This window comes from Convolutriloba macropyga, chromosome 2 (assembly GCF_964194025.1).
Source record: "Convolutriloba macropyga chromosome 2, txConMacr16.3, whole genome shotgun sequence".
In the NCBI taxonomy this organism is placed as follows: Eukaryota; Metazoa; Xenacoelomorpha; order Acoela; family Convolutidae; genus Convolutriloba; species Convolutriloba macropyga.
In genome coordinates, this window is record NC_134469.1 from 8,508,105 (window position 1) to 8,525,650 (window position 17,546).

The 17,546-nt window shown below is 37.8% G+C and overlaps 1 protein-coding gene across 1 annotated transcript; it reads right to left on the reverse strand.

The window, feature by feature from the left end:
- Positions 1–2,649: 2,649 nt before the first annotated feature.
- On the reverse strand, positions 2,650–17,267 carry LOC142335105 (chymotrypsin-like elastase family member 2A). Its single transcript, XM_075383459.1, has 3 exons — positions 17,060–17,267; positions 13,407–13,603; positions 2,650–2,776 (listed from the first exon to the last, which is right to left on the reverse strand). The coding sequence occupies exons 1-3, from the start codon at positions 17,164–17,166 to the stop codon at positions 2,655–2,657; spliced, it is 426 nt and encodes a 141-aa protein (XP_075239574.1). The 5' UTR covers positions 17,167–17,267; the 3' UTR covers positions 2,650–2,654.
- Positions 17,268–17,546: the final 279 nt, after the last annotated feature.

Genomic DNA, 17,546 nt, shown 5'->3' on the forward strand with positions numbered 1-17,546 from the left:
ATATAAAAATATATATACATATGTATATATATGTATATGTATATATATATATATATATATATATATATATATATATATATATATAAACATATATTATACGTTTCTTTACTTTACTCTTGTTATTACTTTACTCCTTTTAGAAGTTTTAACAAAATTTAAAGATAGAAAAAAGTATGCACGTTCAACTTATAAAAGAATTAAAATTTTCCTTAAAGTTTTCTAGGCAGCACAAACTAACCAGCACAAAATGAGTAAATAGGCAAATTTGGGTGGCATGGGTCCTAAGAAATATTTGAAACTATAGTAAACTAAATTTGACAAAATTTAAAAAAATAATGTTTGAGAGAAAATGTTTCAAAATTCATTTCAATATTTTGAAAAACTGGTTTGCAGGAGATAAGAATGTGAAACATTGATTCAAAAATTGTTTGTTTTTAGGTATGATTCCAATGTTTCACCGAGATAATTTGAGTATACAGAAATATGTCGAGTAATGAACGAGTATTTTGTACTGCAAGAGACAACTCATAAGAAAAACCTTCACTTCTTGGTGGCATCATAATAGATCAAACCTTCTGGAAATGAAGTTCGTCAAAATCACTGTAGCATAGAATTCATTCTTTGCTTTGAAGAATTGCAAATTTTAGAAATACAAATTATTGTAAATTTTTGCATTTCTTAGTTTTTTGCTTTACCAAAACTTTTCATGCTTTTATTTAGAGAGCTTTCAATTTGTAGCTTCAACATTTGGCGTAGAATCAAAGACCTGTTTTTCAAAACCTAGTTACTGGATAAAAGTTTTTTAGAGTTTGCTAATAAGCAAAAAAATTCCGAAATTGATTATGAAAACAAAAATAATTAAGTGAAATTTTGGTCTTTAATATCAATTTTTTCAACTTTGAATGCTCACACCACCACAAGAACAAAAGAAGTTTTCTCATTTGGTACACAATTTCTTCAACTCCAGAATTTACCAGGCAAACTTTCCTAGTGTTGTTTCTATAACTATTAAAAAGATAACATGCAAGTACTAGTGTAGATTTATTCAGTGATATTTAAAAATTGACTTAAGAAATAGGCATTGCAGCTTAAGGATTTCAAAAACTGAATTTCTGCTTAGTTGATTTCTGGTCATGCACAATTTCGAGAAACAGAAGTTTTTGCAAAAAATCGTTACGCTTGTGTGCAGGAAACTGTTGTTTTTGTGCAAGCGTGGGCTTTTTTTGCCTCAAAGGTTGCCAGAATTGCATCTTTATCAGTTTTGATTTCAACTCATTGACATTGAAGTTATCATTTGCATTAATTCGAATTTATAGCAAAAGCGTAGCTACATAATGTTAATTTTTGGTAACTTAGCAATAAATCAGCTCAACAAAAAAACAGCATTCGCTACTTAACAAAAAACAGCTTAACAAAAAGATGATTTTTGTTTGGAGTTTAATTTGCGAGATCTCTTCGAATGAGGTAAATGTGAGGTTTTGGTAAATTAGTTTTTCTCTCTAAAAAAACAGTAATTTGGCCAAAAGTATCCTAAAAAAGTATTTGCCGAGACTCGAAAATCTGTCATTATGCTCTTTGATAAGCTGCTTGAAGATTCACTCTGGCACAAATAAAATTGCCTACCTCAGTTGTCCAAACTTCTTCTGTAGACTTAGTTTTGCAAAGTTGTGAGTTTTAACGTCAAAAATTACGAAAGTTCCGTAAGTGTCTTATGTGTTTCAGTCAAAGACAAAAAAAGCTGCAAAATTCAAAAACTCAGCTGCCGACAATTGATTATAATTGAATCGTTTAGAGATAACACAAAAAAATGATCAACTCTACCAAGCGCCTTGCGTGTTTGCATTTTTTTTCTAGGTTTCTAATTTCACCCGGAAAATCCTATTATGACGTTTTCGACTCTGAAAACCAATCATTTCTCTCATAAAGTCCTCGAGTCTCTTAGCAATGGTGATGCGCTACTTTTAAAGTCATTACAGCTCCAAATTAAATAAATTGATACTTGCAAAAATAACAGTTGCAATTGCGAAAGTTCTTATCAAATCTGTATCTGTGGCAGAAACGAAACAGGAATTTTGTTTTAAAAAAATTATTGAACTGAATATATTTCAGTTTATGCGTAACAACATAGTCTCGTCATTTAAAACAGATCAAACCACAATTAAGTTCAGACTACGTTAATTGCAGCAAACTCTCATTTTTTTCAGTAAACACCATATATACTATTAAGCTGGAAGGAGTATGGATCATATTGGGAGTCCAAACCAGAAAAACATATTTTGTAATCACGCGTCGCACATAGCTTATTATATGGAATGTTTCCTACTCCACATTGGTTTTTTCCCCGTCCGCAATAGTTTAAAAATATCGCTAGTTTTGCCAATACTCCACTACACACGCTTATTAAACCTAACTCTAACCTGGCATATTTTTTTAAAATAAATTATATATAGAGGCAGTCTGTGCAAAAGCGTTTTCCAATATTGGCCTCACAAACATTATTAGCGTCGACAATGAAAACTGTCGAAAACATCAAAAATCTCAGGTGTTTTTTTTTATCATTATAACCTCCGATAAAGTAATAGCCCCGCGCCTTATGATATAATCAATTCAGTTATTGTGAGGCTATAATGGGAAAGACCCACTCACTGGCGTCCTTACCCTGGGACAAAGTACCAAGTTGCGACTCTGTGTCTCCTTTTTATTGCATTAAAGCTCGGTGACGTGTATAGAGTGAAGGCTCCCACCTGAACAGCTAGCTCACTCGTCAATATACTAGCTGAAACAGTATAATGTTGATAATTAAAAAAAGTGTGAAAAAGGGGCAAAGTGGCCCTCGTTTTCATTAGTCACGCGAGCAAACTTTCTCATTCCAAAAACTGAATTTTAAACGTCGGAAAATAGTCCGTATGCTTTAGTGAAGCGAATACAAAAACTGTTTTTGATTCTTTTGAGGCATTGTATATGCAACTTCCTTTTCAATCATAGGAAATTATGTCCCAGTAAACATCGTATAAAATTAGACAAAAACCCAAAAAAACGATAACTTTACGACTTTGAAAAAATTGTACCAGTGCAAAAAAATTACAATAAAAACGGTTAATTCGGCTTTAGTGTGCTCTCCAGAAACTAGTATTTCAAACTATTTGCGCTATCAAAAGTTGTTCGTGTTCTGTTAGGTCTGTACCCCGATTTACGCGACTCAAGAGAGAACCAACTGTTTTAATGAACGATAGATGGAAAAAAACTTCTTGCATTGAAATTTTTTTGAAGCAACTTTTGATCATTTGTGATGGAGTGCGCCCAGGTTCAGACCTCGACTTATGAAAAGACCACGCTAGACTCAAACAGCCCATGAAAAGACTTTAGCTGGACCTAATTGTTCAATTAGACTTTGGTTCGACCCAATTTTTTGATGCTGGACCTAAGCTTGACTCAAATATGATGCTGGACTTTAGCTCGATCTAAAATGCTGACGGTGGACATCGCGAGCCTCGTTGATCAGTTTATTTCTGACTCGTCACCATCTTGAAACTGTCTACTCGGGTTTTAGTCCACCCTCGTGGATTTATCGACTCGCTTCTGTGCTCTGTTAGCATGCTACCACAGTCCGCAAGCTAAGTAGAGATTGGGCGCATACTCATAGCCATGCATTCTTCAATACCACACTTTAGAATGGAGGGAACCAGAACATATCGGGGGAGCCAGAGGTTGTAAATGCAGTCTAGACTAAGTTTTGACACCTTTCAAGGTCTGGAAAATGATACGGGCCTCGTGCTTACCCATGATAAGGTCCGCCATCAAAGACAAGAATTAGCTTACTAGGGTCGCGGAAAGTGGGGCTGCAGACCGACCATACCCAAAAATAGGCCCCAAGTCTAGGTACAGACTTATGAAACGACAATGCTTGACCAAAATGGACGACCATTTGAGCTATGAAATGATTTTAGCGGGACTTTAAGACATTCTGGACTTTTGCTCGACCCAAATTTTTCGCAAAAGACTTTAGCAGGACCCCAAATTTTACAAAACACTTTGGCTTGACCCAAAATTTGGGCTGGACTTTAGCTCGACTCAATTTTTTTTCGCAAAAGACATTAGCCGGACTCAAAATTTTATAAATGTATAACATTGTTTTTCTTCCATCGTGTCCATTAACCGTTTTTGGTTTGAAATAATGATTTAACGCTGTTACTTTCTATGGCTGAACGCTATTTTCTGTATCAGTCCTATTTACGTGTTTAAAGTTAATTGCCGCTGATAAGACCTTCTACCTGAGGATGAACATCTGATATGCCAGATGCTAAATACAAAATTATTTGAAATGAAACTTCAACAAAAATGTTAACATATTCATGACACACGCTTCAATCATGATGTACGCATAGCAAAAATAAACTTGTTAATGAATGTTGTTGGGATTGGGGGGATGCTTAGGACTATTTTGATTGTGTATTATTAAAGTAAAATTAAATTTGATTCGTTTTGTTTCGCTTGTTTGTTGTTATAAAAGGTTTTTGAGAAGTCGACTACTTCCGTCAGGTTTTGACAATAATTGTTGTGAGAATGCCGGGCTTCGTTAACGAGAAGTCACAGTGTCCTTGACATCGCCGGCCCCATTTGCAGGATTGCAAAGAAAGAATAAAACTGTCGGATTGCAGCGTGTTGAATCATCCGTAAAGTTGAAACAAGAAGTAAGATAAAATTGACTGTAATGAAATATAAGGGTACAAATTAAAGCTGGCGGTTCGTAAAAACGAGCCAACGAAATCAATAATCGGAAATACTAACCAAAAATACCTCCATTGTCAAAAGAAAGTAAGAGGGGTGGGTCTTAGACCTGCGAGAAAATAAAACCAATAATAAGTTGAAATGGGCTGGTGATAAAGGATGATCAATGGAACATAAATATGTGATGAATCGATCTGCTGGCTTGTAAATGAGAATCCAGAACGTAAGAGGGTGTAACGTGTTGATCAGAAGCCATGAAAGTTTGAGTAGCCACCTTTTCTTTAGAAGGGCAAACTGTTGTCCCTAGATTTCCTATCTTTAAAGAGACTGTTTGTTTATGCCGAAATTTGGGTTTCATTCTGCGAAAACTTTGCTCAGTTTCACAACGGGTCTAATGCGTTCTCCGAAAGACGTCTTCAACTTAACTGATCGGACAGTCCCATCCGTGCCAGGGAAAACTTGAATAACTCTAGCCAAAGGCCAGAGGCCACGAGGGGTGAAATCTTCTAGAATCCATACCAAGTCGTCAACTTGTAAATTTTTCGACATCTTATGCCATTTACAACGTACTTGTTGAGTTGGTAAATACTCCCGTAGGAAACGATTCCAAAAGTGAGTTGCAATTTGTTGTGATGAACGCCAACTTTTTGAAATATTCTTCTCTTTACCAATGAAGACGCAAGGAGACAAGTTAACGGATGAACGACCTAGGAGAAAATGATTTGGTGTCAGTGGTAAGGGGTCGTTTATATCATATGGAACATTTGTGAGAGGCCTGGAGTTCATGCTTGCCTCTATTTCGAAAGAAACTGTATTGAGAATTTCGTCAGTTAAAGTTCTCGAACCAATGACCTTGTAAAGTGATAGTTTAAAAATTTGTACCAATCTCTCCCAAATTCCACCGAAATGGGGGGCAGCTGGGGGATTAAATTTCCAGTCTATCTCCACATTCATTAGATGTAGCTTAGCTGCTAATAATTTTGATTCTTTCAGTTCTGCGATGCTAGATTGCAGAGCGTTGTTTGAACCAACAAAAGACTTGCCACAATCTGAGACGAATTTGTTGGGTTTTCCTCTGCGGCTAACAAAACGCCTGATGCAGTTGATTGTAGAGTCTGTTGTGAGGTCATTCGAAACTTCAAGATGTACTGCTCTAACAACAAGACAGGTGAAGAGCAAAATATATCGGCTAGATAGCCTGCCATTGTTTTTAACAGGAAAGGGTCCTATGAAATCGAGACCAGTTGTTTCAAAGACAAACTAATTTTTCTTGGGTAATCTTTCCTCGGGTAAATCAGCCATTTGGGGGGTGCTAACATCTTGCAGCATTTTACGACATGGCAAACAGTGGCGTATAGTCTGTTTAACAACTGCTCTACAGCGAAGTATCCAATAGTATTCCATGAGAGTGTTTCTAGTCTGCTCGGGACCACAATGACAATTAATTTCGTGTGTGTGTTGTATCAGCAGTTTAACTGCAGCATTGTTACCGTCAAGTATTATGGGATGACGAGCGGTCATCAAAAGACTTGCTTTTGTCAAGCGACCACGTGCTCTTATTAGGTTATTCTCGTCTAGGAAAGGCGATAGTGCTTTCAATCTGCTAGTACCAGAGACCTCAAGTCTTTTTTTCAACAACATGTATTCTGATTGAAAATCTTGTTTTTGAATATTGTGCATAACGTGCAGATAAGCTCTAATGTAATGTGCTAACTTCATTTCTGCGTTGCGTTTCCTACATTTGTCCGCAAAAAGAATAAAGACTGCTATCACACCTATAATTTTGTTCCAACTGCTAAATCTTGTCGCGTCGACAATGTTTGATACAGTTGAGTTTACTGAAGAAAACGAAACAACCTTTACTTGTTGAGCTTGCAAAATTTCCTGTTTTGGCCACTCAGATCTTTTTTGACTCAAAAATGACGGTCCTGAAATCCATCGAGATTTTGATGTCATTTGCTCAACGCTATATCCTCGAGTTCCGTCATCTGCAGGGTTAGCTTTGGATGAAACGTACTTCCAATCGAAAGCGGAGGAGACATCTAGAATTTTGGCTATTCGGTTTGCAACAAATTTTCTATGGCGCATTTCAGGTGTTCTCAGCCAGTACAGGACTGTAGTGCTGTCAGACCAAAAAACACAATCTGAAAACTCTATATCTTGTTCTTCTTTTATAAACTGGGCTAGTTGGGCTCCATATACAGCGGCTTGCAATTCCAGATTGGGGATAGTCATCCTTTTCATTGGGGCTACACGAGCCTTGCCCATAACAAATTTAACGGAGATCGATCGATCCGAGTACTCAATTCGCATGTACGAGACGGCAGATAGAGCGTATTCCGAAGCGTCAGTAAAAGTATGAAGCTCAATTGAGCTAATAGTTTTATCTAGGAAATAATTCCTAGGAATTTCGATGTCCTTAAATGCCGGAATTTCTTCCCTTAAACTACTGAAATCCTGGATGTTATCGAGTAAAAGGGGTTTGTCCCATTTTGGACCATGGTTCCAGGCGGATTGTAAAACTTTTCGTAGACGAATTGTCAGGGGCGCTATGAACCCAAGGGGATCAAACAACGACGCCACCAACTTGAGTAATACTCTTTGAGTTATGTTGCTTGAAATCTGGATTTTTTGAAGTAGTTTACTTTCAATGACATAGCAATCTAATGCTGCGTTCCATGGTAATCCAAGTACCTTTTGGTACTGAGGGAGAGCGTTGTCTGGATGTAACCTTATTTTAGGTTCCATTGAATTTAGAAATTCAGGACTGCTTGAATTCCATTTGGTTAGGTTGAAACCTCCCTTAGAAAGAACTTTTCTCATTCCTTGCAGTATTTTTTCAGCATCTTCGAGTGAATTTGTGGAAACATAGAGATCATCCATGTAAATGTTGCGTTCTACATATTTGAGAGCATCTGGAAACTGTTCGTCGTTGTCACGAGCCGTTTTTCGCAAAGCACATGAGGCAATGCATGGTGAGTCAGTGGCTCCAAAAATGTGACTGGTGTAATCGTAAGTTTCAATACGACCATCATTGTTCCAAAGGAAGCGTAGGAATTTTCTGTCTTCGGGAGCTACCTTAACTTGCATGAACATTTGTTCAATATCAGCGGAAAGCGCTAATTTGTTCTCCCGGAATCTCAAAATTACACCGGTAAGATTGCTCAGCAAGTCTGGACCTTTCAGAAGATTAGAATTTAAGGACTGACCTTGAAACGCACTTGATGCATTAGCGACACGGCGTACTTTTCCAGGTTTGTTCTCATTGGTCACGGGATGATGAGGAAGGAACGAAGTCTTTTCATCTGGTTGTTCTTTAATTTGATTAATTTTTGTGACATAGCCGTTCTGCAAGTCTTTCTCAAGCGTTTCCTCGTATTTTTGCTTTAATTCTAGATTATTTGAAAGTTTATTGTTGAGCTGATGAAGTTGTTTCTCCGCAAGCCATCTGTTATTTGGGAGATTGGCGTTCTCTTTCCAGAGAAGTCCAACTTCATAATGACCATTGACGAGTTTAGTGGTATTTTCTAAAATATCAAGGGCTCTTTTGTCATTTTTAGACATTGCTTTCTTGGATGATGCTATGCCTAAGTTTTCAATTTTCATCCAATCGGAGACCAACTTGAACATACTGTTGTCCATATTAGGATGGCTGTTTAGCTGAGTGAATTGAACTGGATTGCAATCATCTGGGATTAAGTCAGTTTTTCCAGCGCATGTCCAAACAAGTTGGGTTTCAACTCCCCATGGTGCGTTCTTGGGTCCTTTAACTATTTGTTTGTAGTGTATCAGATCTAGATTGTCAATTCCGAGAATGATGGAAACATTATTGTCCCCTATGTCTGGGAAACATATATGGTTCAGGTGTTCAAAGGAATCACAGAGGCGATTCAGTTTCTTTGTATCAACGGGTGACATATTGAGATCCGGAACGGCGACGACGTCTATTTGTTCGAATGGCTGTTCCCCTTGTAAGGGTCTAATTTGAAGTTTTACAGGTGCACAATCAATTTCTTTTGTCATATGATAGCCACTGATTGGCATTTTTCCAATAGTATTCATGTTTAAATTCAGATTTGTTGCAGTTGACCTCAGCAACAAGCTTTGGCAGCTACCATTGTCCAAATAAGTATAAGTATCCAAAACTTCATCACCATTTTTGAGTTGTACAGGAACAACGGCTACCTGTCCTGTTCCTTGTAAATTTAAAGTTTTCACATTAGACTTTTTTGAACCTGACTTAATAGCGAAACTATCGTGCAATAGAGTGTGGTGTTTCATACCGCAATTGTGGCTACGGCAAACGTTTTTGGAAGTGCACTTTTCTACGTGATGGTTTCCAAAACAGTTGAAACATAATCTAAGTTTTCTTATGTGCTCTCTGCGAATGCTTGCTGGGAGAGCTTGGAAGTGGGTACATTTGTATAGAAACTGGCAACTTTCATTGCTTGGGCAAAGTATCACAGGGGGTTGCCTGCCTTCAACTGTCAAGTTCCTGCTAGAACTGCTATTTGACTGTTTATATTGATTAGTTTTCCATCCATTTGTAGCTGATGTGTAGTTTTGTACACTCGGAGAAATTTTCCAGGACAAATTTGCGTGGCTTGATTGAAAAGTTTGGAGGCTAGAGTTTAAATCTCGACACGCTTTGGAGTAGTTCAGAAGCCAGTCAGAAAGTATCTGTAGAGATGGTTGCTGGAAGTCCTTTTCTAACACAAATTTGTTCCACTCAAGACGTACGGGATTGGGCAATTTTGCTAGCGCCACCTTTAGGTTGGTAGTTGAATGAAGATCGTGAACGAATCCTAATTGCTGAAAGGTATCCACCATTGTCAAAAGAAAGGAAGAGAAGTGTGTGTAGCTCTCTGGATGGGATAAACTGGGTGATTTGAATCTATTCAGTTTCTCAAGGAAAGCGTTTACAATTCGCTTTGGATTCCCAAAGTGTTCTTGAAGGCGATGAAGTGCTGAAGCGTATAAGTCACCGTTGCAACCATAGCCGTCAACGAGGGATTTCGCCTCACCTGTTAATAGTGATTGTAGGTGAATCATTTTTTCAGAAGATGTCATTGGTGCTCTGTCAATAGTAGCTTGAAAAATGCTGTACCATTTCATCCAGCTTATTGGATCACCATCAAAATGGTCCGCATGTAACTTGGGTACGGATTTTTGAAAGCAAGTAGACATTGAGGCACTGTGTATAGGAGCAAATGGCATCTGCGTAACTGATGTGTTAGGAAAATTACTGAAGCTTGGCTGTGTTAATGGAAAAGAGTTATTTTGTCCAAGTGAGTTGCTATCAGTTGAGGGAAGTCCGCAAGGAAAAGTTGAGAACGATTGCTGAGATGCACTGCAGGGTGCAGCTGACATCTTACAATTTGAGGTGTATGAGGTGTTGTTGACAGGTAGAGTTGTACCACCGGGTGCAGTATAACCATAACTGACAAAACGCGAATTCGCAGCGGGCGCTGACGTATTGCTTTGAGTGGTGTGATCAGTCGAAAGAGTGTCGTCAAAGACAAAATGAGTCCGGCGTTGTTGTAAATGTGACAAGGTGTTGTCATGTGTTTCTATGTTCTCATTGGAGTTCAAGGATAATCCACCAGATGAGGTTTGCTGGAGAGGCCTCTTTGTCTCTTTAACGTGTTTTCGGAATAGTGTCAGAGTCTGTTTTATTTCTATCTTCAAACGACTGTGTTCTCTGGACATAATATCTTGTTCATCAGGCTCCAATCCACTGATTATGTCAATTACAACTGGTTCAAGCTTCTGTTGCATTTCCCTTATTTCATTAACTGTTTCCTCTAAAGTTTCGATATCTTCTGAGGACTCTATAGCAGCAATCAGGTAGTCAGTATGTAGTTTGATGTCATTTTCGATCATAAGTTTAGAGGTTTCCAGACGCTTCTGTTCATTTGACTTGGTTGCTGTTGAGGTACCAATGGATTGTTGAGTTAACATTGCTCCATTTGGGGAATCGGATGAACTGGTACTCATTTTGGGCACTGTATTGTTTGAGGTTGACCGCGTCTCAACCATTAATGAGAACTCAGAGTAGTTCAGACAAACCGAATAAAATCAGGAATGTTTGGTGGTAACAGTAGTAGTTTTTACCGCCAGAACCTACTGAAATCTATCGATATCAATGCCCTACGAGTGTTATAACCAACCAATACCTACCAAATACCAATACCTACCGAAAACCGGAACCTATTAATACCTACCAAAACAATACCTACCAAATACCGGAGCCTACCAATACCTACCAAAAACCGTAACCTACCAGTACCTACTAAAACCAATACCTACCAAATACCTGAGCCTACCTATACCTACCAAAAGCCGTAAACTACCAATACCTACTAAAACAAATACCTACCAAATACCGGAGCCTACCAATACCTACCAAAGGCCGGAAATTACCAATACCTACCAAAACCAATACCTACCAAATACCGAAGCCTACCAATACCTACCAAAAACCGGAATCTACCAATACTTACCGAAAGTCGGAATTTATCAATACGGCCGACCAGAAGGGGTCCTTGGGGCGGGTAAAACCCCCAAAAAGACCGGAAAGAAGGCGAGGGGTTGGGGAGACGACCAACCAGAAGGATGTGTAAGGGGCGGGTAAAACCCCGAAAGAACCGAAAAGCAATTGCGGGGTTGGGGAAACGACCAACCAAAAGGGGGTCCTCGGGGTGGGTAAAACCCCAGAAGAACCGAAAACCAAGTGGGGGGTTGGGGAAGCGACCAACCAGAAGGGGGTCCTCGGGGTGGGTAAAACTCCAGAAGAACCGTAAAGCAAGTGGGGGGTTGGGGAAGCGACCAACCAGAAGGGGGTCCTCGGGGTGGGTAAAACCCCAGAAGAACCGAAAAGCAAGTGGGGGGGGGGGGTTGGGGAAACGACCAACCAGAAGGGGGTCCTCGGGGTGGGTAAAGCCCCAGAAGAACCGAAGAGCAAGTGGGGGGTTGGGGAAGCGACCAACCAGAAGGGGTCCTCGGGGTGGGTAAAACCTCAGAAGAACCGAAAACCAAGTGGGGGATTGGGGAAGCGACCAACCAGAAGGGGGTCCTCGGGGTGGGTAAAACCCCAGAAGAACCGAAAAGCAAGTGGGGGGTTTGGGGAAACAACCAAACAGAAGGGGGTCCTCGGGGTGGGTAAAACCCCAGAAGAACCGAAAAGCAAGTGGGGGGTTGGGGAAGCGACCAACCAGAAGGGGGTCCTCGGGGTGGGTAAAACCCCAGAAGAACCGTAAAGCAAGTGGGGGGTTGGGGAAGCGACCAACCAGAAGGGGGTCCTCGGGGTGGGTAAAACCCCAGAAGAACCGAAAAGCAAGTGGGGGGTTGGGGAAGCGACCAACCAGAAGGGGGTCCTCGGGGTGGGTAAAACCCCAGAAGAACCGAAAACCAATGAGCGAAATTAAATATCGATAAAATTCTGAATGTTGCAATTTTTATCTTTGTCTTTTGTGTCTTTTTGTGTAGTTACCCCACCATAGTATGATTGTTTTTGAACAAGTCTAATTTCTGATATTTGGATATTCTGAAACATTGAAAAAAATCATGGTGCACATCGGCTTAGCTCATTGGAGAATGTATGTTTTTTTTGAAAACAATACTTAGCTTTAGGTGTGGTTTCGAAGCTGTTTTGTTGGGTGCCAAAAATGTTAATGAATGTTGTTGGGATTGGGGGGATGCTTAGGACTATTTTGATTGTGTATTATTAAAGTAAAATTAAATTTGATTCGTTTTGTTTCGCTTGTTTGTTGCTATAAAAGGTTTTTGAGAAGTCGACTACTTCCGTCAGGTTTTGACAATAATTGTTGTGAGAATGCCGGGCTTTGTTAACGAGAAGTCACAGTGTCCTTGACAAAACTCAATTCAAAAAATTGAGAAGGTCATTGTATTTAGTTGAAAGCAACTATTGCTGAGCGACGATTGGCTTGTTTTTACGGTCCCTTGTACACGGATTGCTCTATTAGTCCTTTAGTATTTTAACGAAATAAAATTTTGCGTTTTCCGTTTGCTCATTTTTACGAACCAACTGTTCTTTGAAGCATGTTACCGTTAAACTAGTTCCCATCTAATCATTTTGCTCGCAACTTTTTATTTCCTATCGGATTTCGGAACTTATTATATTTTGTTGAACAACACTGATTCAATTTTTCGAAAAGAGCAGAGGGTGCCACTGCTAGGGCTACCGCATGACGAAAAAATCGGATGTTACTCCTTTTGCGAAGTCGAGGCATATCGAAAACTAAATTTATACGAAACAGTTTCGAACAAAGGTCCAGCCATTATATTATAACTGAAACTCTAATCAATTGCAAAGATTTTGCTCAGATAATTTCAAACATGAGCCCAGCCAATATAGTGGATCAATTCCATCACGTAAATGTTTCAACTGCAAAGTATCAACAGATTTAATCCCTTATTGTGCCGAAAAATGCGTTTGCTTATTCGCACGTGGTCATGAAACCAAAATTTTTGCTCTGGTTGAGGAAAGGAAACAGTTTCTTTGGGTAAAAATCATCAACAGTGCACGGCTAAATGATCCAGACTGTACTTGCAGTGGTGTAGCAGTAAATCTATTTTTGGGCCGGATGACAAGCATTCATTTCAAAAAAGGTGCACATTTCTTTGCAATCTAGCTTTATTGACTCTTTATCACTAACCGTTTTTCCAGTTAGGGACACTTTGATTCCTCTCAAATGGTTCCAGACAGTGTGCTGCAGTTACAACCCACAGTCTGTCAATGATAGCACCCCCACAGAAGAACTCATTTTGGGGCAAATAAAAAAGGCGCACATAGAAGGGTCTCGAGTGAAGTGCTGTGATCCCGTTTGTTATTAACGACAGAACTGGCGGATATCTGGAAGATCAGAAGTTGTTTGGATCGGTAAAAGTTGATTTTTTTGTCTATTAAAATCACTTAAGGGATTAAGGGTAGTTAACTAAGAGATGTTATATTGCTTATCTCCTTAGTTAGATTCAAGTTTAATAGCCTTTTTGAATGAATTTTTTTCGACGTTTCTTTAACACAAAGCGAGCGAATTTGTTCACATTTTTAGCTAACGTTTTAGCTTTTTAAATCATTTCAGAATCCTTTTAAAAATTGATCAATCCAACTTAATGAGTAGAACAACATTGAATATCTTATAACAGAAAAAAATTTTCATTAGCTATAATAATCTGTTTGAAAAAAAATCAGATGGAATTAACAACCGCAAATCTGATTTTTTCAAATCTAAAATTAGCCTTCAAGAAATAGCTAGTCCAGCGTAACCTTGTCAAGTCTTGGTTCTACTTTTTGTTTCTAGAAAAACAAAACTACTGACAAATGTTTTTAAAAATCGGCACCGTCCAGACGTTTTCATGATCAACACAATATGCTTTTCGTGAACAACTTAAGTCTTGTAGTGAAGCGTGCTTTTTGATACCGTTTTGAAATTGGACAGGGTACTGTCGGACCCTAGGCTCTTAGCATATCAGTACTGAAAAATTGCATTCCAATTGCGTGTTGTCGACCCGAAATTGTATGGTTTTGACCCTTTATATTGAGTGTCTCATGGAGATTTTTTTGAAAATAGACTGAGCATCTCTGGGTTTTTGTTTCGCATAGTGTTCATCGGAAAAATCTGGAAAAATTTGTGTATTTCAAAATTAAAATTAAAAATTTTTCCGACGCAATTTTTGAGTATGACGATAACTTTCAATCTTAACACGTAGCAATTCACGTTATAGTCTTATTAAAAGGGCCGCAAAAACCAGCAACGTCATACCGACTGCCTGGAATAGTGTGATTTAATTTTGACTGAAGTTTAAAGATTTTTTGTTTTTAGTTTATGTTGTAATGGAGTTTCTCAGTTTTCGCTCAAAGAAAACAAATACAGTCTTGGGGAAACGGAATGCATTTTCCGTGCTAATACTGCTTTAAGTTGGTTGTTGTACGCGGGCGATAGTACGCGAACAGTTCGTTTCAGAACCAGCTCATTACGTAAAAAGTTTGTTTCAGAATCAGGTCAGTGAGTGACCGATTCGTTTGAGAAACAGGTCATAAATGCACGGTTCTTTTCAGAGCCAGCTTAGTACTTGCGCAGTTCGTTTCAGAACTAGGTCAGTGCGTGCAAGATTCGTTTCAGTACCAAGTTAATAAGTGCACGCCTTTTTTTGTCAGAAACAGGGCACGAATTGTATCAGAAACCGGACACTACAAACGCACTGTTCTTTTCAGTGATAGATAAGTACAAAAAACAAAACCCGAATAATAACGAACCGATAACTTCAAATGTATTTGTGTGTTTTACCTATTTGTGCAAATTGATGGTAAACAATTTAATTGCTTTCAAAATTGTGGCACAATTTTACGGTGACTCATTTCAACTGCCTGTTTTAATTTAAGATTGAAGCTGAAATGTAATTTTTTTTATGTGAATCACCAAAAATTTTGTTGAATTTATCTTTGTCTTTGAGTTACGATAATCGTTTCGCAGATTTTGTTTCTGTTAAAAATTTCATGAAATAATTAAACTCGAAAGTTTTACTTCCAGTTGCAGTTTGCTTAATTATTCAGAGATTTTTATTTTTATTTTTATTTTTTTCAACTTCTTACTTTTTTGATACCCTTGTCATGAGATTGCCGCCATTATAGTTTAGGAGTCGCAAACTTCTTCAAAATTTCAACAAATAATTGATATCTTTTAATCTTCGATACAGTTAAAAAGATTTTTGAGAAATCTTTTCACCAGTAAATTTCTTTTACCCAGTCATTTTTTGATCAATCTGCAATAAGATACCAATCGTTTGTCAACAGAATTTGCTCACAAATAACGATGATCTTGGTTCCAATACCAAAATCGCTAATAGGATGAATAGATGATTTTTATTTATACTTGCAAATCAAGTGCTCATTATTATTTTTCATTTAAATGGTCGTAACTTAGAAGCTAGACAAATGCGAAACAATTCCACTTTTAATTGCTCAAAAAACCAACTGAAACGTTAAAAAACAATTAAAGAATTCGGCCGAGACATGTCATTATGCTATTATGACTTCGCTGGGTCCCATGATTAAAAGTCTTGAGATTCTCTCCTGATCGTTCAAAATCCTACTCCGATTCCAACCAAAAAAGCCTTTAAAAAACTGTTTCTCAATCCGGCAAGAAAATACCATGATTCTCGCTGCATCCTGTAAAAACAAATCAAAATTCCTTCGCACTTAAAAACAGATAATTTTCTATAGGGTTCTACAGAATACTGATGATGTCTTGCTAATTTTGGGTCTCTATTATTATGCCTTTTTCCCCTCAATTAACATACATAGAAATCCTATTTTTTTTCAAATATTTCAGCAACATAGCACCACTTACTGAATCTTGGCATTTACAATTGATTTCTTGTAAGATTCCCACCAAAAAGTTTGAAAAATAAGCTGAAGTAAGATTTCGGCAATTGTTTCAGCTTTATTTTCATACTTGCCCGTTTTCAACTCGTCGTCCATTTTTTGTCGTTACCACCGCACTTGAAAGCTTCAAATTGAAGAGTTCCCAAAACTTAATGGTAAAACAGTATAAAAAAGTTTCACGTTTTTCTTGAACAAAAATAGGTCTAGTTTGCTCTTTTCATAATTTTTGAAAACAATTTTTGACTGAACAAACACTTTGGAAAATTTATGGGTAGTCTGTGTCAAAAAAGCTTTTATGAGAAAACTTAAAACCGGATTCATATTTTAAACCCCTTTTGTACCATTTTCATTAGCTCATTTAAGCACTAAGAGCAGCTTAATTATAGTGGAAAAAATCCTTGTTAGAAGTTTAGACTTTTCACTGGTTCAATGTCATAGACATATTTTGCCACATGACAATTCGTGTATTTTTACAGGATAAAATAAATGTAAATCACTCCAGCAAATCACTTGAAAACTCTTTTAAATAACTTGAAAACACTTGTAAATCACTTGAAAACTCTTTTATATCACATGGAAACCCGTGAAATCGATCCAAAAAAAATTCACGAGATCTTGAGCGAAAAATTATGAATCAATTTTCTCATGTATCAATTTTCCCCGAAAAAATGTGGGTTTATTTATTTACTAGAATTATAAACTCTTTACAAAAGTTGGGCTGTAAACCTGGAATGCGCACGAACGCAGCTAAAAAAGCAGAAAAGACATTAAATTTTGGCAATTTACTTACAAAAAACACATTTTGAAACAAAAGCTTTATTAACAAGGAAAACTTGAGTTATCAAATTTTTGTAAGAAAGCTAATTTTTTTGTTTGAAAAATCTATCTCAAATTATTTGATCAAGTGAGGTCACAAGAACAGACCTCTGATTTTCCTGATGAGTCACTCCATGATCTGTGAGAGAGTGTTTGTGAACATGACAAGTAATGATAACCAATAAATTCACGAACACAATTAATGGTCTCCGCATTGTGAATAACGTTTGGAAGCTGAAATCCGATGTTTTTGTTTTGAACTGTTAAATCACTACTGTGGAATAGACTACTATGTGTTGTCCTGAATTTCAGTACCTTGAATGTTATTTACGCTATTTGTGTACTAAGCTGATTATTTACTATAAATAAATAGATTGTGTAATTGTTTTGCATTTCATATTGGACATCGTAGATCTTTATGTTTGGGAACCTACTTCTCTATAAAAATATTGGGTAACATCAAAACATTGGGGGTATACTTTATATGACCCCTAAGATGAGTGGTATGTGTGTGTGCGTGCGTGCGTGCGCGCGCGTGGGTGTGGGGGTATAATGGGAATGGCCAAACAGTTAATCCACTTTTGCAATAACTTGG